The sequence below is a fragment of the Danio rerio genome, chromosome 4 (genome assembly GCF_049306965.1).
Source record: "Danio rerio strain Tuebingen ecotype United States chromosome 4, GRCz12tu, whole genome shotgun sequence".
NCBI classification, from domain to species: domain Eukaryota; kingdom Metazoa; phylum Chordata; class Actinopteri; order Cypriniformes; family Danionidae; genus Danio; species Danio rerio.
Window position 1 is genome coordinate 46123884 of NC_133179.1, and position 24067 is coordinate 46147950.

Below are 24067 nucleotides of genomic sequence, written 5' to 3' on the forward strand. Positions count from 1 at the left end.
AAGCTAATTTTACAATATTCATATTTAAATCGAAGCAACTTAAATCCAAGTCAATCATATCTTAGTGATCAATAAAACTGTCAATGGAAAATGATTCAGTTCAGTTATTTACTGTAAATATTATGTTGTACCAAACAGAAACAAATTATGTTATATAACAAAAAAAAAACAAAAAAAAAATCCAATAAAACCAGGTGTTACACAAATAAAATACCATAGTTATTTATAGTAAAGGGAAATACTCTGCAATAAGCATTATATTGTATATATTTTTACAACTTTTCATTAATGAATTACACCCTAATCTAATCTCTCTGTCATCTTTTAATAAAGCAAGTTTCTCGTGTCAGCCCAATGATTGTTTGGCTACATCACCAACCAGAGCAAGAGGTGGCAGTAATGCATCAAAAACTTTGTTTTCGACCACCGTAAAACAGGAAGAAGAAGAAAATGTCATTCTTCTAATGTAGAAACTTCTTTGTTATTGATCGGTAAAGCTGTTTCAGTAACCGAAGAGGCCTCCGGTGCACAGAACTGCACAATAGGTGGTTGGCGCTGACAAGCAGTAATACACATGGTGTGTTTGGCAACCCCCCATATGGGAGTCCAGGGCCGTAACATCCATTGTCTCTAACGTTAGCTTAAAAGATTTCCGGCATCAACAGCAATAGGCGTCGCGGTCATTTCCTGGCACAGGCTTAACCCAAACTCAATTCGGATTCCTTGGCCACAGCGACACTTTCCCATTTTAGCCGACAAACTGGGCTAGTGACTATCTTGTTCTGTACCTCACCTCAAGTAACCATATGATGGGTGCGCACACTTTCGCGATTTCTGCTATGACGTGGAGCTAGAGGTGCACTCAACGTTACGCTGCATTAATTTTAAAATAGCCTACATTAGTAACAGTTAATTTTGTTACGGTCCGAACTTAATCCTAGGAAAGGCAAAAATAAATGCATAAAATTAAGACCTTTGTAACAAAATTCAAGAAGTTATATACCAAATTGAAGGCTTTAAGGCCTTAATTTGAGATTATCAAATTTAAGACTTTTCTTAATGCTTTTAAGACCCCGCTGGTACTTTGGACATGGACCTTCAGCATGCAGTGGGACAGTTTGCTGCTTAGTGTGACATGGCAGGGAAAGAAACAGCACCTCTAAGTCAGAAACCATAATGCTTGAATGGAAAAAAGTGGCCACCTCCAGTTTGGCAGAGAGTCCTTACCCCAAATGGAGTATCTGATTTTTTTTGCCATGAGGAATGTAATATGAGATTAAAAGATGGATCAGTGCAGCGGCAGCAGTAATAATTCCTTATATTTATATAGCGCTTTTCTGGGCACTCAATGCACAATGGGGGATCTCCTCCACCACTTCACTCCACCTGGATGACACACCAGCTGATTGGTGGAGAGGAGACAGAGATGAAGCCAATTGAATATGGGGATGGTTAGGAGCCCATGATGGGCAGAAGCCTACTCTTTTCGAAGGACATCCTGGGACCACCTAACAACCTTGGTTTAACCCCTGCTGGCCTCACTAACACCACTTCCAGCAGCAACCTAGCTTTCCCATGTGGTCTCCCATCCAGGTACTGACCCTGCTTAGCTTCAGTGGGCAGCCATGTGAGAGTTGCAGAGAGCTAGCTGCCAGCTGGTAATGGAGTTGATGTGATTGTCTGTTGTGGTGAAGGAGCTGAGACGTAAGGTAATCTAAGTACCTACTGTCACCCATGGTCATGACTGAAAGGACAAGATCTCGGATACAACCGGACACATTTTACGAAGTGTTATGACCCGCTTGTTTGAGTCGCAGCACAAAAGAGAGATAAGCCAACAAAATAACCTGAATGCAAAATATTTATTATAAAATGCAACTTATAGAACAATCAATCAATGCAACCAACAAATGTTTAGGGATACTAATGAAGATAAAGAACTTAGGATATAATCACAACAACACTTTAACTACATGATATAAGTAATGCAAAACAAAACCATAAGGTTAAAGAGCATATTGTAGGTAAAAAACTGTTTTAAAAAAAGGTAGAATCGTTGTGAAAATACTCTATAATACCATAAAATACCATATTAAAATGTTTTACGAAGTGCAAGGGCACAAATTTGAAAGAAAATGTGTCTGTTTTCCCTCTTCCGCTTTTCTTTCTAACCACCCCGGTGACGTCAGTGCAGGGACTTATCTGACAGACGCGCACTGTTTACAGTGGGGCAGAGGAGCTAATAGCAGAACTGGTTGTTAGTTTTGGCGTAATTTATCATCATCGTGGTATATTATTGCGTTTATGAAAACTGCACAAACTCTAGCCTGTCAACAGATCAAGTCCACAAGTTTCCTCTTGCTATTTTGGTTCGTGAAATGGGATGAATCCGATAAGAGTGATAGCTGACGCGAACGGCGAGAAACACTCCTGGATCAGTCGGACATGTACACGGTAAGACAACTCGTTTTTCGTTTATGTTTGTCAACTTTCAAGTCCGTAAGCATTATTCTTTGAGTAATTTGAAGCAACGTGATGTGTTTACTTTGGAGTAGCCGATAGCACGGCTGCTAGCTTGTATTGTTAAGCATATTAAATATACTTTTTAAAGCGTGTAAAAATGTACACATATGATAAGACGGCTAGTAGCATCAGTTTGCTAATATAATAAATGTCTTGTATAGTTACAGCGTTGTGACTTTGTTTGCTTTGTGGTGTGTTTATTAGACTTTGGGAGACAGATTATGACCCGGAGCTAAAGGCTTTCTCTCCACTGGCCTCTCGGTCAACTGTGCTTCACTTTGGCTCACAGAGTAACCTCAACTAAGGTTAAGTGGATTTTACATTCGCACATTCGATTAGTGACAGCTTGTGTGACACACTCTCAGTATTGTTTACCATAGTACTTTTATTATAATTACTAAAATCACACGTAAATATGACTTAAAAACCACATTAGCACTATTAAACTGACAGTGAACAATGTTGTACTTTGATAGTCATTGGCTGCTAACATGATATTAGGGATTAGCAAATAATACTCTTCTGAAATTATATTATTAGGGAGAAAGTCAGAATGTGTGAATATAAAACCAATTTTACCTCAGACATTCACCTCGTTCATCGGGTAAAATATTATGACCCCTATCGTGAATTATTTGTGCATGGTATTATTTGATAACAAAAACTAGAAGGGCAAAGAATTACTACAATATTTCTATATAATGCAGGCAGGTAAACTCACACTATCTTTGACTTTTTTTTTTTTAAATATTGGAAACGTGTAACCATTGACTTCCATATCTGTTTTTCCCACTATAGAAGTCAATGGTTACAGATTTTTAGCTTTCTTCAAAATATCTTGGTTTGTGATCAACAGAAGAAAGTCAATAAGGTTTGAAACCACTTGAGGGAGAGTAAAAAAATTTCCGTCCTGTCAATGAGGAAAGGCACTTTTTATTCACATATGAGGAATATTCATCTTGTAGAAGAAAAACAAATAACATTCAAAAAATTGAAGTTTGTTCTTACATGCTCAACTTATAATGGGTACAGTCTACTGTATATGTGAGATGGTTTGCAGTTCACTATCCAGGGGTCTGCAAATGTGGTTGGGTTTTCTGTATTGTGTTATATTAAAAATCATATGGTGAATTTTAAAATATACATTATTAATAAACATGATTTCAACTTTTGCATTATTTCCCCAGAATATATGCATCAGCCCTCACTGCGTGTCTGACGGTGGACTACTGGAGGTCTTCACAGGCTCGACGAGAATGCAGAAGTGGCCACTACATTTGCTCTCCTTTCTAGATCCTTCCAGCGAGTTTACAAGGATGAGGCTGTCGGCATCTTTTTACACAGCATTCACAATTTAACACACATTAAAGACATGATGGTGTGGCACCCACATAAACGTTGGCCAACTTACTGAAAAATAATTTTAGGTTTACTTTTAAATGGGTCAGATGATATATTTTCCTTTCAGTATACACACACTCACACAGATACTTATACATATATAAAGAGTAAAAATGCTGGGTATTAACACTGCTTATGATTTTCTTGAGTTGCATTTTGAATTTGAACTTGAATTAGGGTTGAAGTTTATTTAACCATAAATGCAGATCAGATCTGTTGATCAAATCTTTGTAAATATTTTATACTTTAACAACTATACTTGTCTTTTTATGGATTGTTGTCTAAATGGGATCTGATACAGATAATCTTATACCCAATGAAAAAATGACAAAAAGACATTTAAAAACTTATTTTAATTGTTATAATATTTGATGTTGTTTTTATTTTAATACAGAAGCTCTGAAAATCTTTTGTAAAATTAATAGATTTTCCAGTACCTTGTTTACATGTTTCTGCATTATTCCAGACGTTCTGAGTTATTTGTGTTTTGTATTCACTTATCTACTATTAAAAATAGTGTCAATGTGGCATAACTGTGTTAAATCCTCATTAGTTTCTGTTACTGGTAAGTATTAATATTTTTAGATGATCAATACTAGCTTTGCTGTTGCCAGATAAGATTTTGTTATCTTACATATCTCTCTGTAAGCCAACACTGGCCTCACCATAAACCTGCTCTGTTCTCCCTCACAAAAGAGTTAAATTACACTTCCCAGACTGCTGTTCTGTCTGCTGGTCTGTCCACAGGCTTATAATTGTATGGCTGTGGTCTGTCGTTTGTGTGAGTCTCTCAGAATATCTTATCTCGGCAACCAAACACACCATGATCAGTTGTCTTCATAGTGTTTATATGCGCAAAATCCCTGATCCGACGTCACTTCCGGTCTGGCGATTCAAACGCGGAAGTAAATTTCCGTGACTCCAAACGGCTTAATAATAAACTTTAAAGTATATTTTAAAGAAAATCTAATTCTTACTTTACTCTTACACACATTGTCTCATTGGGGTGTCTAACCTGCAATATGCTCTTTAAATGTAAGTTGAGGTGATCGCAAGTTCACAACTGTGAGGTGATGTGCTCTACCGGCAGGATAATCTATATTATTTTGCTGTTTTTCATATGCGCACGTTTAAGATTTGAGGTAATAACATTGCCATGATTGTCAAAGAAATCAAAACATTATTTTCACCCCAACACAATTTAATCTTGCACTGAAGGCTAATAACTTAATTCTTATATTTGCTTATATTAATTCTTATATTTGCTTTTTGAAGCCTATGACTTCTCACCATGTATCTTTTCTACAGCATAGAGTGTAAGAGCATGTCTATTACCAGAAAAACTAAATTAAAAGTATATTTTAATTGAACACATCACAGAACAGTCTGTTTAGCGTTGTTAAAAGGCAAAGCTGAATATCTGTGGTTAAAGTGCCACCCAGCGGTCAACTGGTGCTGGGGCATCAATTACCGCCGTCACCGCGGTATGAATGGCGGCAAAAGGAACACATTGAAGTAGTAACATCTGTATATTAAGTATATCTCTCATTATTTCTTAATTTCACCTGTCTTTGTATACAATGACAAAAATATTAGTAATTTATTAGATACAAATGAATAATTCGATCTCAGAGCTCTGGGTTATGAAACCCTAATGCAATACAAGAAATACATTCGAGAGGTTCACAACTAACTTGCATTTCCTGACTCCAGCATATATACAAATCTGATATTAACAGGTGGAATTTGGTGTAACGTCACTTATCAGTCATTCTGAAGTCCTTTGCCTCTTGTTCCCCACCACATACTTCCTCTTTTCTGAAACCATTCTCTGCATACCAGAACTGAACAATTACATGCATCTTCAATATATTTCACAACTTCTACAAGCATCATGCTCCTTGTGACATGTCTAGACTTCGTTTTAGACAGCAGTCTGGAACAAGGGCCCCCGCAATAAATTTATTCTTATTCTGCTATTTCACTTGACAGCAGTTCCTTCTAAAAGTATGCAGCACTGTAAAAAAGAGGAAATATGCCTGGTCAATATGGTATCATACAAAAGAAAAAGATTGATTAATCTTTTGTTAGTCTAAACATTTTTCTAATAAAAATAAAGACACAAAAGTATTACAAATAAATTCCTTTTTTCCCACAAGATACACTACAGCAGTTATTTTTTAATGTCAATTGTTTTTTTTGTTTTTGTTTTTTTTTTAAGAAATGTTTTGTTAAATAAATAGTTAACATCTATATTTTGCTTTTTTTGACACATTTAAAATTTGTGGATATGAAATAGTATTTTATTTAAATTTGGTAAATACTTAATTTGAGCTCTGAAAGGTTATGTGAAATTAAAACTAATTGTAATACAACACTATGAAACCATGGCCCATTTGCTCATACACGACACACAAAATGTGAAGTGAATGAGGAGGCATGTGGACATAACACAAAATATAAATCAAGTAATTTTAGCATGTCAAAGTCAAATTTATGCATAAAAAATATATTTTCCCAACAACACAAGTGTGGCTGGTGAAAATGGTGAGTGGCTAGTGATGATAAAAATCTACTAGCCACAGTGGCTGGTTATCAAAAAAGTTAATATCAAGCCCTTTTCACGTCTATATTTACACATATGTGGTTAATAGGATGCTGCTTTATATTCTTTTAACATGTAACTTTACTTAAATGTCCATTCTTTATATTTCAGATTACATTCCACTCCTGGCTGTAGCAGCACCAGATTTGGACAATTTATAAATCTAACATGCTCTTTGCCTGTGGATTCTCCTGTTTCTCAGTGGGTGTATTTAGGGGAATATTCCAAGGTTTTAATGACAAAAAATTTAATTATTTGCTTGGGCATAATAATAAACATTTTGCATTATAATACCATTATTTTCTTCTTCTGTGTATTTGCTGCCACTTAAAATGTATTTTGTGTATTTACAGAAGAACATGTATTTTAATAGTTAATTAGAAAAGGGGTTTATTATTATTTAATTTAGAACACAGTATTAAAGTGTAAGAGTAAAGTTCACTGCTGGAAACCCTGCTGCCAGTAATTTACCATTAAATTACAAGATACATTTTTACAGTGTAATCTTATACAGTATATGTACTCTAAGGCTCCCTCCCATATACTGCCAAACCGAAAGCTTGACTTGTCATTAGTTAAACACAGTTTTACTCACAACAGTTTATCAGAAAGCTTTCAAGCTATCAACATTTTTTCACAGTTGACAGCAAGAACAAACACACACAGCAAATTTGCCAGTGTACATTTTACACCACAGGTGTTGAATTTAACACTTTTCTGGTGTCTATATGAGTCCCACCAGCCAAGTGTCCAGATTACACTTTGAAAAGTGTTGAATATGTACACCTCTGCAGTGTAAAATATTTTACACTTAGAGTGTAAAAATGCACACCACATTAAACATTTTTAACACCTGCAGGGCAAATTGTCCAGTGTAAATATAACTCCTCAGGTGTTAAATTACACTCTCTTCTGGTGTATATACGAGTCCCACCAGCCCAGTGTATAAGTTACTCTTTGTAAAGTGTTGAATATATACACTGAAGCTGAGTAAATAATTTTACACTAAGAGTGTAAAAACTATAAACTAGATATAGTGTATAGTAAATACTCCATCACCATAGCCAGGTCATATTCAGCATAAATTCTATTTTTCTTTGAACTAACATGAGAAAAATTAACATTTTCCACACATGAAACTCACAAAGATAAGTGTATATTTGAAAATTTTAACACCCTGGAATAATAACAAAATGTAAATAAATTCTTCTGTTACAGCCTTATTAAAATAAGTGTTTAGCGCATAAATTAAGCAATCATGGAGAAAGTTACAAAACAGAATTTATTTTCTTTAAAATTCACAGCACAGGCAACATTAAATCACTTTACAGAATATGCATTTCATACCTGAAAACTTTAATTTGTCATTAATGTCATTTGTTAGACAAACATTTGTCACATTGAAAAAAATGCAGTGGAAATGTTTAATATTTTACTTGTCACTGCCAAACATAAACAAGACAACATGAGCTAAAGCCCCATTCCTGAACCAAAATGCTTTATAAAAATATAAAAGTAATTTTTGCATACAGTTGTTTAAAAAAAATACATGGATTAAAACCACAGCAAAAATCACTCAAAAAGGGGGATTTCCTTGAAATTAGTAATGTTCAACAAAAGCACACTTTCAATTTCATAAGCAAGCAAAAAATGCTGTCCATCAAACAATATCAGACGTTTTACTGAGCACAGAAATAGCATCTTTCAAATCTAAACATACAGGAAAGCCTCAGCAATGTACCATCACTGAACTAAAGTGGTTCATATGAAAACGTGTACAGGAACTATATAAAAGTCATTTTCCTCCAATCCATAACTTATCTGAAGGTCGAATGGCTTAAAAAAACGCAAGGTTTCAACATTCAAAAGGGAAACTTTTCTACAAAGCTCCTCCTTAACCTTAAAGGAGTGAAGATGTTCAACAAAGCATACAGTTTCAAATTCACATGTCAGCAAAAAATACTGACTGTCAAATGCAATAATATCAGTAATTTTACTGAACACAGGAATGTCATCTCTTAAATCTGAACAAACAAAAAGGCCTGACCGATACTCAGTTCCAAAACAAGTAATCCAAGAAAGATGATCTACATTACTTTCATTGTCAATTTGCAGTCTTTCTGCAATGAATTCACAGTCAATCAGGTCACAAAGCTGAACGCTTGTTGTAGGCCCACAGTCAATATTCTTAAATGGCTGAGATTCCCAGTGGTATGCAATACACATCTGGTGTTTTAGCGCTAAAGATTTGGTAATATTTTTGAAATTCTTCACACTTTTTTTGAAAAAGCGATGTTTCGCCTCATAACGCATTCCCCACACATGAACCAGCGGGCCTATCTTCCTGATGCATCTGGAATAATGGGTCATGAAGTGGTGCTTAGGAATGAGATTCCTTGGGTAAAGTTCTTTAAACAGTGTGTGGTGTTCACAAATCAGATGTTTTAAATAAATAGTCATGCCCTCTGAGATGACTGGAGAAAACACAATATTTATTATCTGAAGTAAAAGCAGTAGCAAACTCCAGTGTTTATCTCCAACTTCAACCAGATCTCCAAAAATTAAAGGCAGATTTCTAATAAGGCAAAATGTCTGAATAGCATTGAGACCCAAACCATTCCCAGCTTGTTCAAAATTAATCATTGTTGGTCTGTTCTTACGTTCAACAAAGCCATAGTTAAATGAGTAAATTCTATTGCTTGCAGATTGTGAAGATATAATGCTGCTGTGTGATAGATGGTTAAAAAGCAATTTCATTTCTAACTGTCCTACACCTTCTAATATATCATGCATTATATCGAATGCAAAATTGTCCGAAATATTAAAATACTGTAGCTCATTCAGCAAACATGTTTTTTTCACACCAAAGGATGATTGTGGACCAGCATCTGAAAAGAGGCTTTGACAATGTTGAGCATGTAGAAGTCTGTCACGCAGTATTATGTCTGGGTGGTCATCAGAGAAAATGTTCTGTGAAGCACATTTGTCAATCAAACAAAAACGACAAAAATAATTTGAGTTAAAAGATTCTACAAATCCAAAAAGTGTGTGCATTCCCAAATTATCTCCAGTTACTTGAGCTATAGTTCCATGGACAGGATCCTCTGAGATCGGTAATGTAATTCCAGATGTCTCAAGAATTTTAAAGTCACGCACAATTGGATCCAAAATGGCATTAAAGCCATATCGCTTTACATCTTGTGTGTGAAAAAGTGCCAGAAGATGAATATTCATTAAAGCAGAGTTTACCTTTGATGACAGGTTTCTCAAAACAAAATAAATACTTCCAATCTTATGGATTCCATGCTTAGAACCAAGGGGATTCGAAGTTTCAAAGTCATCATAAAAGAGTTGTATCTGAAGAGAATTTTGTTCTTTGGAAAAAAGAGGATGTTCTTTAAAATAGCTACCATCACAGAACTCTCTTAATATTTCTCCATTCTCACTTGGCTGGACAAAATGCTTTTGAATTTCTACATTTTTGAACATAAATTTCAAAGTCTGCAATAAAGGAACATATACAAATTTATCAGTAATTGGAACCTGATCATATGTGCCTGTAGTTCTATTGCGCCTACTGTCATATCTCACTCCTAAGGGTATTTCAATAGGTTCTACAACACCCCAGTTCTCAAAGAAATACTTTTTCCATTTTGTCTCAGTTGTGAAATTAGAGAATGGGTTGTCAAGATGGTCAAAATACTCTTCAACATCTGACCTGTGATCATCAGATACCAACTGAACAATATCCTCTCTGATGTTTGAATGCAATTCACTCACAAGCTCTTCCATATTTTCAGCCACTGATGTAATTACGTTGGAGGCTACTCCGCTACTCTGTAATTTTGCAATAACTGATGCACACATTTCTTGGGTTCTCAACTTTCTCTCATCAGTGTTTGAAGATGTTCCTGGATTTCCTGAAACTAAGTTGGAAGGTTGTGTTACAGATGCTGGTCCACTTTCAACAGAAGGAGCCGGGGAGGATTCAAATAAAGACATGTCAGAGAGCTCACTGTTGTGCCTACGTTGAAGATGTTTTCTAAACCCTGAATATGAAACAAATCTTAGACAACAATCATCCTGATTGCATACCAACTGTAATCTTCTGCCAGGATAAAAAGCATGAGAAAGTTTTAGATGGCGTATTAGATCATTGACTGTACTGCAAGTCAACTTGCAAACAAAGCACCTAAACATTTTTAAGCTCTGCAGTAGTGTCCTAATTTAGAATCTTGGCTCGAAGATCCCTGACTCGAGGGCTTTCATGAGTGACACCAACGTCAATGTTGTAAACCGTTGTTTGAAGAAACGTGTACATACTGTGTAAAGCAGCATCATATGAAATCCCGAACACATAATGTGCTTTGAAAAGCTCATCAAAAGCAGCCAGAGAGGACATCGCCTTGCAGGGAATGAGTTGTCCATCCACGATGATGTAATAGTCATGGATGCAATTCTTCAAAGTTCCGACTGCCAAGATGTACGGCTGTGTTGTCTGTCCTGCCCTCAGCACGTCATCGAAACTGCAACAGGACTGAAAAAAAAAAAAAAGTAAAACAAAAATTTCAGTATTTTACAAAAGAGGGTATGATGTACATCTAAGAATTACAGATCAAACGTAAATTTGCTCCAAACACGTCTGCAAAATAAATGATTGAATTCAGCCACAAAGTGTGTACAGTAGGCCTGTCACAAATTCAAATTTTTGTTGTACAATATATTGTGATAAACAACATTATTGTTATGCAAGACTATTTTATGCTATTTAAAAAAAAAACAAAAAAACAACGCAAATCATATGGTTCATGAAAATTCATGGTCAGTGCAGCACTAGTCATTGCAAAATGTGCCTAGTTTATTAAATTATTTTGTTTTTTGCAATCATTTACCACTATTTAAGTTAATATCCATTGTTAACTTGCATCTTAGAACATTTGGAACACTAATTAGTCCGACCCAAACACAAAGCATACCTTGTGGAACCTTACTATGTGGTTTAATGCTTCTTGGACACTGATCTTTACAATATTCTTCTTTCCACTTGAAGGTGGTGGAAGGAGATAGAGAAGCAACAACAGTGAAGACATGTCACTGTCCCACTCTAAAAGTCAAGAAAAGGAAAACATCATGGCCCATTATTTTTAAAACAAATGCATATGATTAATCACATCCTTTCAGAAAACACCATGGCCCATAATTGTTTCAATCTACATGAATTAAATCAAGATAATCTATGTGTATGACTTAAAATTACTTATAATAAAGCCTAAAAGCCATAAAAGAAACACAATTATTGCGATACATAAATAACTACCTGTAACTTCTTGACTGCTTTCACATTGCTCTGCAGACTCGATCAGACGACTCAGATGAAATGACTGGGTCAGGTTTTTGGCTTCTCCAATTACTTTGTGTTTAAGAGAAGATCCCCACTTCTCCAGAAGCTTTGCTGAAGTCTCTACTCCAAACAGCAACTCAAAGTCTTGAAGCACCTAATGTTTTATATAGATTAAAACAGAAATGTCATGTCACATCAGCAGATTAAAATCCATTTTAAACCACCATCAGTTGGTGCAGCACATACCAGGCCTTTTGTGTCAAGGAACCTAGGGAATATATTGAAAACAGATGACGACTTTTCAGGATTGCGGATCAGTTCCTGGCGATACTGGAAAGTAGATTTCATCTTTGCAGCCACTTGCTCCAGATCAGAACAGTGTTTTAGAAATGAAATGGCTTCCTGGCAGCTATCTCCCTCTAGCTGTATCTCCGTTGTCAAAAACGCTCTTTTAGTGATAGGGCCCCTACTCTCAGAGATGCCTTGTGGAATGCTGGTCCTACTGACTTGACTGTTGCGCTGAACCGTTTTCAGTCTCCAGGCTATGTATCCAGAGTTACTATCTGGATCATAAAAATGTTCCTGCAATAAAAAAACAAGATGTTTTAGTTAAATTAAAAAGACACTATTTATTTTTTTAGGGAAAATAAACAACAACTCACATAGCCTCTTTTGGAGTAGGGATCTTCGAGGGAGGGGAACAGAGTCACTATTCCAACAGCATATTTAATTCGTATTTCTTTTGGTGGAATGTTCCTACGAAGATAAATAAAATTATAGTGTGTAATATGTATTAAACTGTGTACTTTATTAACAAGCAATACAGACTTATGCTGTGTACAAACTCACATAGTACACATACTACCATATGAAACAGTATGTAAGCAGAGTACCATTTCCAAAAACAAAGTATTAATAGGACACTGAGTGAGAAGTATTTAGATAAATTACCGTCACAAAGATTCTGAAATGCACATATGCACACTTTACTATCCCATGATGAGGTAGTGAAGTGATGCAACAGTTTTGCTGCACAAGGTAACACACTTTGTACAACTGATTTTCATTTATACCCCACATATTAACAATCATTTACCCAGACTTTACTTCTATCGAACCTGCAAGACTTTTTTTATGAACACAAAAAGATAATTTGAAGAAAGTTGAAAACCTGTAACCATTCACTTCCATAGTATTTGCATTTGCTACTAACAAAGTCAATGGTTACAAGTTTTCAGCTTTCTTCAAAATATCTTATTTTGTGTTCAACTGAATAAAGAAAGCCATAAGGGTCTGAAACTATTTAAGGGTGAGCAAATAGCAAGTAAATTTTCAGTTTTAGTTTAAATGTCCATTTAATATGCAAAATTGGACTCAAGTTTCTAGACAGTTCAAAGATTTTGATTTGAATGTTCAAGTCTGTTTAAAAGGGATGGGTCCCCCAAAATTTAGATTTCCTCTATTTACTCATCCTCAAGTTCTTTGAAACCATTGAGTTTATTTTTTCTAGTGAACACAAATTAGTGGTTTTAATAAATTATTTTAGAACTCTGTAACCATTGATTTCCTTAGCACAATCAATGGTTACATGTTCATTCATTCATTTTCTTTTCGGCTTAGCCCCTTTATTAATCTGGTGTCGCCACAGCGGAATGAACCACCAAATTATCCAGCATATGTTTTACGCAGCGGATGCCCTTCTAGCTGCAACCCATCAGTGGGAAAATGGTTACATGTTTACAACATTATTCAAATATCTTCTTTTGTGTTCAGCAGAAAGAAAAAAACAAGTAAATGGTGAGTAAATGATGACAAAATTTTCAGTTTTGGGTGAACTATCCCTTTAATTGGGATGACAATGCATTGTAAAAACAGCTTATATTTATATACTTTACCCATGTTTTTCAATCATGTCTCCAACTACAGCATTCACAAGAATTCGCCTTGTAGAATCTGTGATTTTCCCAGTTGCTCTGTACTCCTGAAAAATCTTCTCCCCTGCACTTTTTTTCCCCAATACATCTTTTACAAGCTTAAAAACAAAGATAAATTGATCAAATCATGTCATAAGGCAACATTTATATAGGTTTTAATCATGTAATCTACCTCCTTGGCCTCAGTAAATTGGTCGTCAGTTCGAGGTCTTTTTGTTGAGAGAACAGAAACACAGCTGTCTGTTGGTGACACCGTTTTCATTTCATTTGAAAATTGAGAGGGTGGTGGGGCAGTAGAATCTAACAAGAAAATTAAATGTTACAAATACATAACTATTTAAAACACACATATTTGCATTTGCAGCCTTGCAAACCTTCTGTAGCCATAGAATCAACAATTGTCCAAAGTGTGTTAGGCTTTTGTTCCATAATATCAGCAAAAACATCTTCATCCACTTCAGTTCCGGTCTCGTCTGCCAAATAAATGGTATGATCTGGAGATATACCAAATTTCTCCTTGACTACACAAAATGGCATAAAATAAATAATATAATTAGGTGAATAGAAAAACAAATATTTAAATAAATTACAATTTTCCATCAGTTGTTTCATAATATCTGTTTCTAAACGTGTTTTAGGCTAAACTAATATATAGAGACATTAGCCAAAAAACAAAAAAAAATGCCAGGTATCAAAAAAAATTGTATGAAAACTTACCTTCCCGTATAAGGGCATCATATTCCAATACTGGAAGCTTCATGTATCTCTTACGAGCTTGATACTGTACTTTAAACAGCATTCTGTTGATCATCTGGTTAGAAATAAAAGATATGATTATAATAGAGTTTGGGTAATAAACACTAACAAACAAAAAAAGAAAAACATTTACATAAATAAATATCAATGTTCTTCAAAATTCTAAGTCTGGTTTACCACATTTCTTTAATGACATGTAAAAGTAGACATCCAACTTTGCACAATATGGAGAGTTTAACATTCTGTGGATTCTTGCAATAGTTGGACAAGTCACAAAAAACATTAGATTCAAATCTTTGCACAAAACCGGTCTTAATGCAGGATTTTAACTCGAAATATAAAAAAAACATTAGTACATTTTTCCTTCAAACGTCGATGAAAAATAATATTAGTAAATAGTAACATTACACTTTTCCAGGAGAAAGATGATAAAACGAATATTAGAATATATTATCAGTAACATTTGCAGTATTAATAAAACATTTACCACAGCAGCAGACGTCATACACTAAATTGCTATCCTTAATGTAAAACGGTATAACTTAAAGTTAAGCTAATGATTTTGTTTTCAAGCAAAAATGGAAAGGAAAAACTTGATTCTACTTGCTTCATGCATAGTTCGTTATTTTTCCAGCGTGACACGCAAGGCGTCGAGTCTCCGTTTGAAAAAAGGAACACTAAATCAGTGTACATTAACCCGCCTTAAAATCTTTCAAAATTATATGCACTAACTTAGCTGACGGCAAACGTAAAAGAAATGCTGTTAACGGTATACATGTAAGGATACGAATTCATTCTCCACATTCCCAATCAGAATCACTTACAGACATCGTGTACCATGTGTAAAATGCTCAATAGCACATAATTTGCGACGTTAAATAATAAATTGGATTGCATTGGTTGATTCAATCACATTTAAAATAAGTTTCAACAACATACCCATACCATTTACGCACAAACGAATAAACAGACGGTAAAAATTTAGATTTTAAGCATGTGTAAAGATAGGAAAGCTGTCTAAAACTAAATTTATGAGTGACATTTTATGAGGCATTCGCAGTAACGTTAAAGGCAGAAAGCGTAACGTTACACTCTGCAATACTCTCTTTGTTAAAATAAAATTACTACGTTATAATTTCGATAACACGTACAAAACAACTCACCTGTTTTGGCATTAAATGAGCGGAAAACTTGCTGCTTTTTTTTTTTTTTTATTGTAGTACACTGTTAAAAATTGTCCCGTTAAAAAACAGTAAAATACTGGCAGCTGCAGTTGCCAGCAATGTACTGTTATTTTACAGTATGTTGCTGTAAAAATACATGGACTACATTGATTTACACAATACTCAAGTGAACTCATTTTGCTCACTGAAAGCAACTGCCTCAACTTGGTCAACTGCTGAATGAGTTTATGAAGTAATGTGCTATATATGCTTAGAAGCATACTTATAATGATAACTTATTTTAGTTAATTAGAAAAGTTCGGTTTAATTCTAATGTCTTATTTTTCACAACAGCACACATACATGTAAATCTGGAATCACCAGAGAGATTCTGACTGCATCAGCAACTAAACAGCCGCTATTTTTAAATAGAGAAACATGCAGAATAACATCAGCAGTTCATTGTTCATCTTTAACTCATACACTGGCTCTACTCTCCTCCACAACGGTGACAGACAGAAGAAATTAGCTTCAGGTTTTACAGTAAAATACTGTTTTTTCCTTGATTTAACAGTAATCTACTGGCAGCTGTGGTTGCCAGCAATCTACTGTTTTTTTACAGTCTACTTCCGTAGTGTAAATTAACAGTATATTACTGTTAAAATACATTTTTACACTGTGTTTTTACCTCTCACACCTTTAACCCTTTAAACCCCAGAGCATATACTTCAGTTTTAATTGAAGTGTCCACACTACTGAGTGTTCAAGAAACATGTAGCAAAGCTGAAGTAAATTCATTAATTAACTGACTAATTAAATGATAATTGAGGATTAACAATGAACAAATGAAGAAATACTGAAGGGAGAGAACAAGAACAGAACATACAAAACTTTAGTCACAGCTTTATAATGAAATAACCTGAAGAACAACAAATGATTAAATCATTTAAATGATCAGCGGATGATTAAACAACTCTACAAACATCATCACCAGCTACACTTATTACTTAATACATGTATTTTTGTATAACATCTACTAAAGTTCTTCTTGAGAAAAAGTTAAAGTTTTACGTCACCATCATGGAGAACAGAGTTTGCTTTAGTTGGGCTCTTAGCCCTGTCATATTTAACATTTATATATCGTGGCTGCTGCAATTGTTAAGAACTTTGTTTGAAAAGCTCCTTTGTTGTGGCAAGCCAGCCAAAAGCCTAAATAAGATCTGGTGATGTTCATGTTGCTATTAAATGGCAGAGACTGTTCTCATTTAGTATAATAAAATTTACTGCTCCTATTCAATGTAAATCTATTGTTTTACATTATATGTATATATATATATATATATATATATATATATATATATATGGCAATGATTTCTGGAAGTTTTTAAGAATATCTTGGACAATAACACTGCTCTATGGTGTAAACCGCACTCAAAGAGACATCAATAATCAGCATATGAACCTCAATAATGGTGAAAACAAATTTAACAAAATTAACAGTTTAACTCACAAACAGGCAACTGAAAGTCTAAACATAAACAACAGCAGAATCAAACACAAATAAAGAAAACTGTAAGACCATTATACAAAATTTATTTATACCGCAATGCATGCTGGGATATTTGTACCGTGCCACTCCCAGCATGCATTGCAGCATGAAACATTTGAGATGTTACCATTGTTGAGATACAAGGTCAGATTCATGAGGTCTGAGTGTGTATTTGTCATAACTGAACTGTTTTTGTATGTTATTTCTTAACTGTTAAGTAATTACGGAGGTATCTTTTCTGTTTACACTTCTTATTAATTAAATTAATACCTGCAATTAGGCATAAAATCTATTGAATGTGGCCCTTCTTCCAGATTTATAACAAAACATTTATCAGAATTAATTTCAGATAAATAGATTTCTCTATTTATTGACTTCCCAACTTTATTGCTATAGTACAAACGTTTTGTAAACTCTGTATTACAGCAGTTGGAGTGTCCTCTTAAAAGAGTTCAAGGGTGAAGAACCCAACTAAATCAGCCCTTCACTCCATTACGGTGACACAAAAAACACCTTAATTTCTGTTGGATCTCAATGAGAATAGTATGGAAGTCAAATCAGTCAGTAATAAGTGTGTGTCTGCTGTTGTTTGTGGAGTTGTTTAATGATCCTCTGCTGAGACTGAAGCTGTTTTATTTTATTTGATTTTATTTTATGCTGTAACTCAAGTTACTGTTTGTGTTTCTTCTTTATTTTCTTCAGTAATTGTGATTATTAACAGCAGGTGTTCATCAGTGTCTGAATTCACTCATTAGTGTTCATTAAAACTGTCAGGTGAACTATATTAGTTAACTAGTGTATGAAATAGTGAACAAGGACACAAAGCGTGATTTCAAACACAGACTTCAAAACATCGAATCTGAACTCTGTTAGCTCACAGTTTTCTGCAGTTGGTTACTTTCTCGAAAACAAAAATGTTACCCAGAAAGCACTGTTTTTAACAGAATATTACTGTTTTAGTGAAAAAACATTATTTTACCGTAGAATCTGACCGTTTTTTAACAGCAATTTTTTACAGTGTATTTACAAACATAGTACAATAGAATACATCTCACAACAGTTATGAACATAATAAAAATAAATAAAATAAAATGAAATAAATTCTTTCATTTATACAATGCATAAACATGCCAGGGGTAGAACAAAGAATAGGTAAGATAATGATAATCATATAAAAAAAAAAACTTATTCAATCAAATGAAATTTACATAATGCCTCATATGTTTTTTTAGCTTTTCTGTTTTTTATGTTACATAATGTAGTACCATATTGTTTAATCTCCTTTATAAAATGAACACAATTTGGCTTAGCTTTGGCCCATTTCTTGACATGGATATGGTATTTTCCAAGTAATATTATTAGTTGTATAAGAAAACATGTTTTGGAGTCAATTCCATCTTGTACAAAAGCAAGTATGACATCATATAACCCAATTTGTATTAGTGTACCAAATGTCCTTGAAATAAAGTTAGAAACATCAATCCAAAATAATCTTGAGTATACACATTGAAAAAAAAGATGAGTAACAGATTCTTTAATAATTCCACAAAAATCGCAAAAGTTTTCTCTATCAACTCCAAATCGTTCAAATAATTCTTTTACAGGATAAATTCTGTGTAAAATTTTAAATGATACCTGTCTTACTTTATTACTTATAAAGAACTTATTTGTAAGTAACCATACTTTTTTCCACTCAATACTTCCAAATTTTGATGACCAGAAGACTGTTGAAGATGGTATTTGATTCTTTTTTAATACATTTCTAATATATTTATTACTACATTTATTTTTAAGAATGTTAATATCACCAATATATAATACATCATCACTTGTCTTTGGCTGTTGGTCCACATTGTATATTGAATTACGTAACAGTGATACAACTTTATTTGGTATTGCATCAAAAATAACAGCATAGTCTTTTGGTTTTACAGGAACTTTAAATTTTTTAAGGAATTCCGAGTATGAATAAAGCAATCCATGTTCGTCAAGTAATTGACTGACTGTACATATTCCATTGTCATACCATGATTGAATAAATATAGATTTCCTTTTGTACAAGATATCTTTATTATTCCACAGAAAATACCGATGAGGTGTAAAATTATGTTTATAGACCAACTGCCAAGCCAACAATGCCTGCTTATGAAAACTTGCCAATTTAATAGGGATTTTATCAATAGAGAAATTACATTTTAAAAGAAAATTTATGCCACCCAAAGAGTTAAATATAAAATTTGGAAAGATATGCCACAAAGTTTCTTTATTTTTAATGTATTCAATTATCCATTTTATCTTAAATACCTCATTGAGATCTGTAAAATTTAACACTTCAAGGCCTCCAAAGTCTTTGCTGTTATTTAAAATATCTTTTTTTAAATAGTGAGCCTTTTTACGCCAAATAAAATCATAAAGAATTTTATCCAATTCCTTAACAACATTTTTCGAAGTTTCCATTGACAATAATATATATACAGACCTTGAAATTCCTTCTGCTTTAGACAGCAACACACGACCATATAAGGACAGATCTCTCATTAACCACATATTATATCTGTTTTTGATCTTTTCAATGGTGGGCTTAAAATTTAATTCATTTCTTTGTTTCAAATCCTTGCTTATTATTACACCGAGGTATGTAACAGTGTCTTTTATTGGAATACCACTAACTTCTTTTAAGGGACAGTCTTTAAGAGCAAATAAAATAGATTTACTCTTATTCATCCTTAATCCAGAGACCTCAGAAAATTCCTCAATACAATTAATAACACTCTTCACTTCTTTACTATTTTTTACAAAAATTGTAGTGTCATCAGCTAATTGACTGAGTTTTATTTCTTTGTCAAACACTGAAATTCCTTGAAAATCAGCTTTTTTAATATGAGTAGCCATTACTTGTGCAACTAATAAAAAAAGAAAAGGCGATATAGGGCAACCTTGCCTTATCCCACGGCTCATTTTAAATCTTGGACAAGTCCCATGAGATAATTGGACTGAGCTATTACAACCATTATAAAGAGTTTGAATTGCATTTTGAAAAAAAATGCCAAAGCCAAAAAATTCAATAACTTTGAATATAAAAGAGTGTTCAATAGTATCAAACGCTTTATAAAAGTCGATAAATAATATTAAACTGTCCTCTAGTATAAAATGGTTATAGTCAATTAGGTCAAGAATTAATCTAATGTTATTTCCAATAAACCGTCCCTTCAGAAAGCCTGATTGTTCTTGATCAATTATCATATTTAAAGATTTTTTAATTCTTTTGGCCAATATCAGAGAGTAAATTTTTGTATCATTGTTTAGCAAACTAATTGGTCTCCAATTTTCCAAGTACAATTTGTCTTTATTAGATTTTGGTATTACTGTAATTACTCCTTGTTTTAGTGAAGCTGGAAGCTCTCCAATTATAACTGATTCTTTATAAACAGCAAGTAAAAAAGGTGCAAGAATATTATCAAAAGTTTTATAAAATTCCCCTGTCAACCCATCACTTCCAGGAGATTTATTTTCTTTAAGGCTCTTTATACAATCTATTACTTCTACTAAATTGAAATCTTCATCACATGAATTTCTAAAATTAAAGTCAATTTTATTACTATTTTCTGATAAACTGCTAAGGAAAAGTTCTATATTAGTGGGTTGATTAAAGGAACTATATAATTTACTATAAAATTGAGATACATAGTTAGAAATCTCCTTAGGATTTTCATTGATAGAATTATTTATTATTAATTTATTAACAGATGAAATTTCCCGATTCCTTTTTTCTAAGCTAAAAAAATATTTAGTATTCTTTTCTCCGGCTTCCATCCATTGTTTTCTTGACCTAACAAATGCACCTTTTGCTTTTTCTTCATAAATATTGTCTAGATCGTTCTGCAATGTTGTAAGTTTTAATACATCATTGCTTGACATATCTTGGTTACTTCTGCACATAATAGAATAAATGTCACTAATTATCTTGTTTTCGTTTTCTTTTTTCCTCTTTGCAATAGACTTTCCATAGGATATAGCGAGTTTTCTTATTTCAAATTTAGTTTGTTCCCAGTATTTTCCATACATTTGGGTCATACATGCCTGTTTCCAATATTTAATAATTAAGGTTTTAATTTGAGCTTCAAACTCTTTACATTTCAGCAAATTATTATTTAATTTCCAGTATCCCCTCTTAACCCTGTCTGACTGATGGCCTGAAATACAAATTTTTATTGATATGCCCTTGTGATCAGTTAAAACAGATGGTTCAATATTCACATATTCTACTTTTTCTTTCATACTTTCTGATATAAGCCAAAAGTCAATACGCGATTGGAGAGATCCATCCCTATTAGACCAAGTATATGCTAAGGAATTTGTATTCTTATACCTCCAAATGTCAACTATATTTAACCTTAAACATACGTTGCTTAATTCATTTGCACTATAGTCAACTTTCGGGGGCAATCTATCTTGTTGTCCATCAAAAATAGTGTTAAAGTCACCACCCCAAATAACTTCAGCTGAAGGGAATTTTAATTGCAAGTTATTAATATGACCTTCAATATCTTGAAAAATTAATCCATTTATTTTTTTATTGTTGGTGGCATAAATATTTACAATAATAAATTGTACCTGGTTTATTTCAACAAGTAGAATGACCCAGCGGCCATTATCATCCGATTTTTGAGTTATTGTCTTCCCTAAAAACTTATCTTTTAAAATAGCGACACCTGCTGATCTATTTGAAGCGCCAAAAGAAAACCAAATGTCACAACCCCATTGACTCTTCCAAAAAGACACATCTTCTTTGCAGGCATGAGTTTCTTGAATAAAGCAAAAGTCAGCCTTTTTACTTTTACAAAACAGAAACAAAGCCTTTCTTTTTAGCAAATCTCGTATACCCCTGGCATTAACAGAAAATATTGTTATTGACATAACTCAAAAAAATATACAATCCTTAATTATAAAAAAAAACAATCAAGTGAACAAGTGAACAACAACCGAATAAGGTTTAAGAGTGTTGAGAGTGTATAACGGGTAAAAAATTCCCTCCGTCTTTGAAAAATCAGTCACGTTAACTTAGTCCTGAAATCCTTTTCGCTTTGATTAAAAAAAAAAATAGATAAATGACCTCCTTTGTTTTTTTGTTTTTTTTCTGTGTACCACAAAACAAAGTAACTATTTTTTATGGAAAATATGTTATTGAAATTATCAGTAACAAATATGTATACATTTAAAGAGTGAAAGGAAAATAAATTATATATATTTTAAAGAGGTCACATCATTAACAAAATTACAATGTAGCTAGAACTTTTTGTGTTACAAAAAAATCAGTGTCTAAAACCTATATTTAGAGCAATTTATATCTTAATTTCTTTACCATCAACTATTGCCTTGATTCCAACAAAGAAGGCCTTTTTTCCCTCTTTCCTGGCTTTGTCGATTGACGGCCAAAGGAGATTCCGCGTAGCCCTGTCTTTGATCGTGAAGTCTTCTTTGAAGTACATCTTGTTCTTCTTGAGAAAGTCATTTCCCTTGGCTCCTTTCCATGTGAGGTCTCGCGCTGTTCTGGAAGTGAATCTTATTATCACTGGCCTTGGTTTCTTTCCTTTGCCGCCGTCTGCACTGGATCTTCCAACTCGATGAGCAATGTCCACATTACTTGCTACAAAGTCACGCTCTTGCTCGACGACCACCTCTTTGCAAATTTCCATTATTCGCGCCTTGACATTCTCATCTGGACGCTCAGGCATCCCTTCCAAACGAAGATTCCATCTCCGGCCGTAACGATCCTGCTCATTCATTCTGTCCTCCAATTCTGAGATGCGCTTCAGATTAGCTTCATTCTTGTTTTTTAACTCTTCGTTCTCCTTCCGAATGTCGAATATTTCTGAATGCACCGCCTCTAGGGCATCTTTCAATAAGTTGATGCTATTCGAATTTTCTTTAACCATGTCTTTTATTTCTTCAGATGATTGTCGAATTATTTGAATGATACTTTGCTGTACCTGGCTTAATGTGAGGTCATCCGTTGCATCACCTTTTGCCACCCTTTTCGTTGGAGGTGCTTTTGATGGGGTATTCGGAGCAGAATCATTTTCTTCTCCTTCTTTGCCGTGACAACTATATGAATGAGTTTCACTAATGAGCCTTTTTTCCGTCGATCGCTGAAGTTCAATGTCCATCTTTACGGAGTCAGACGAGTCCATGGTAACTTTCAGGAGTTTTCAATACGAGTAAAAAAAATATGTAAATATGACTACTTAACTGTAACACGTTCTAACCACTGATATAAAACTTAAATATAAAGTGTGACTGATTAATTACATCGAAATCTGTAAGATACCCGCTTTTATTTTCAGAGCCAAAGCATGTGCGTCTAATCAAGCCGCCATCTTGCGCCGCCCCGGAAAACTTGCTGCTGCCATCGCTCCGCTCCGTGTTGATGACTCACGAGGGGGTCCTGTATGTAAAATATACACTGAAGTGGTGTAGAATCCCGCGCCAAAAATCATTTAAAATGATTCGTGACATTAAGGTTTTACAAAAGTATTTAGGACAATTTGTGTAATTAACAAGTAGCCCAGGCGTATATATAACATTACAAATAAAAAAACTGAAGTTTGTGCTATTAAATGAGGAAAATGACGTACCTCAACACCTATGGCTTTGTGTGGCTGATGCTGTAATGACGGGTATAGTCCCACAATCCCGGAAAGTTGCTAAACCGGCTTCTTAATTCTAAAATGTAAAAAATCCGACTCGCGTGTCTTTCGATTGCTTTTATGTCAAGTTTCCGGCAGGAAACTGTCC

General features: G+C 33.9%; 1 protein-coding gene and 1 long non-coding RNA gene across 2 annotated transcripts; one reads left to right on the forward strand and one right to left on the reverse strand.

Moving 5' to 3' along the window:
* Window positions 1-2187: 2187 nt before the first annotated feature.
* LOC137490919 (uncharacterized) lies at window positions 2188-4453 on the forward strand. The gene is made up of 3 exons (XR_011010956.2): window positions 2188-2454; window positions 2728-2828; window positions 3711-4453. It is a non-coding gene; the product is annotated as an uncharacterized lncRNA (long non-coding RNA).
* Window positions 4454-7792: 3339 nt separating this feature from the next.
* On the reverse strand, window positions 7793-15753 carry LOC101882691 (uncharacterized). Its single transcript, XM_021475474.3, has 10 exons — window positions 15724-15753; window positions 14522-14615; window positions 14179-14325; window positions 13977-14104; window positions 13766-13902; window positions 12533-12626; window positions 12117-12452; window positions 11847-12024; window positions 11506-11633; window positions 7793-11066 (listed from the first exon to the last, which is right to left on the reverse strand). Exons 1-10 carry the CDS (start codon window positions 15733-15735, stop codon window positions 10752-10754), a joined length of 1569 nt encoding a protein of 522 aa, XP_021331149.3. The 5' UTR covers window positions 15736-15753; the 3' UTR covers window positions 7793-10751.
* Between the last annotated feature and the right edge of the window lie 8314 nt (window positions 15754-24067).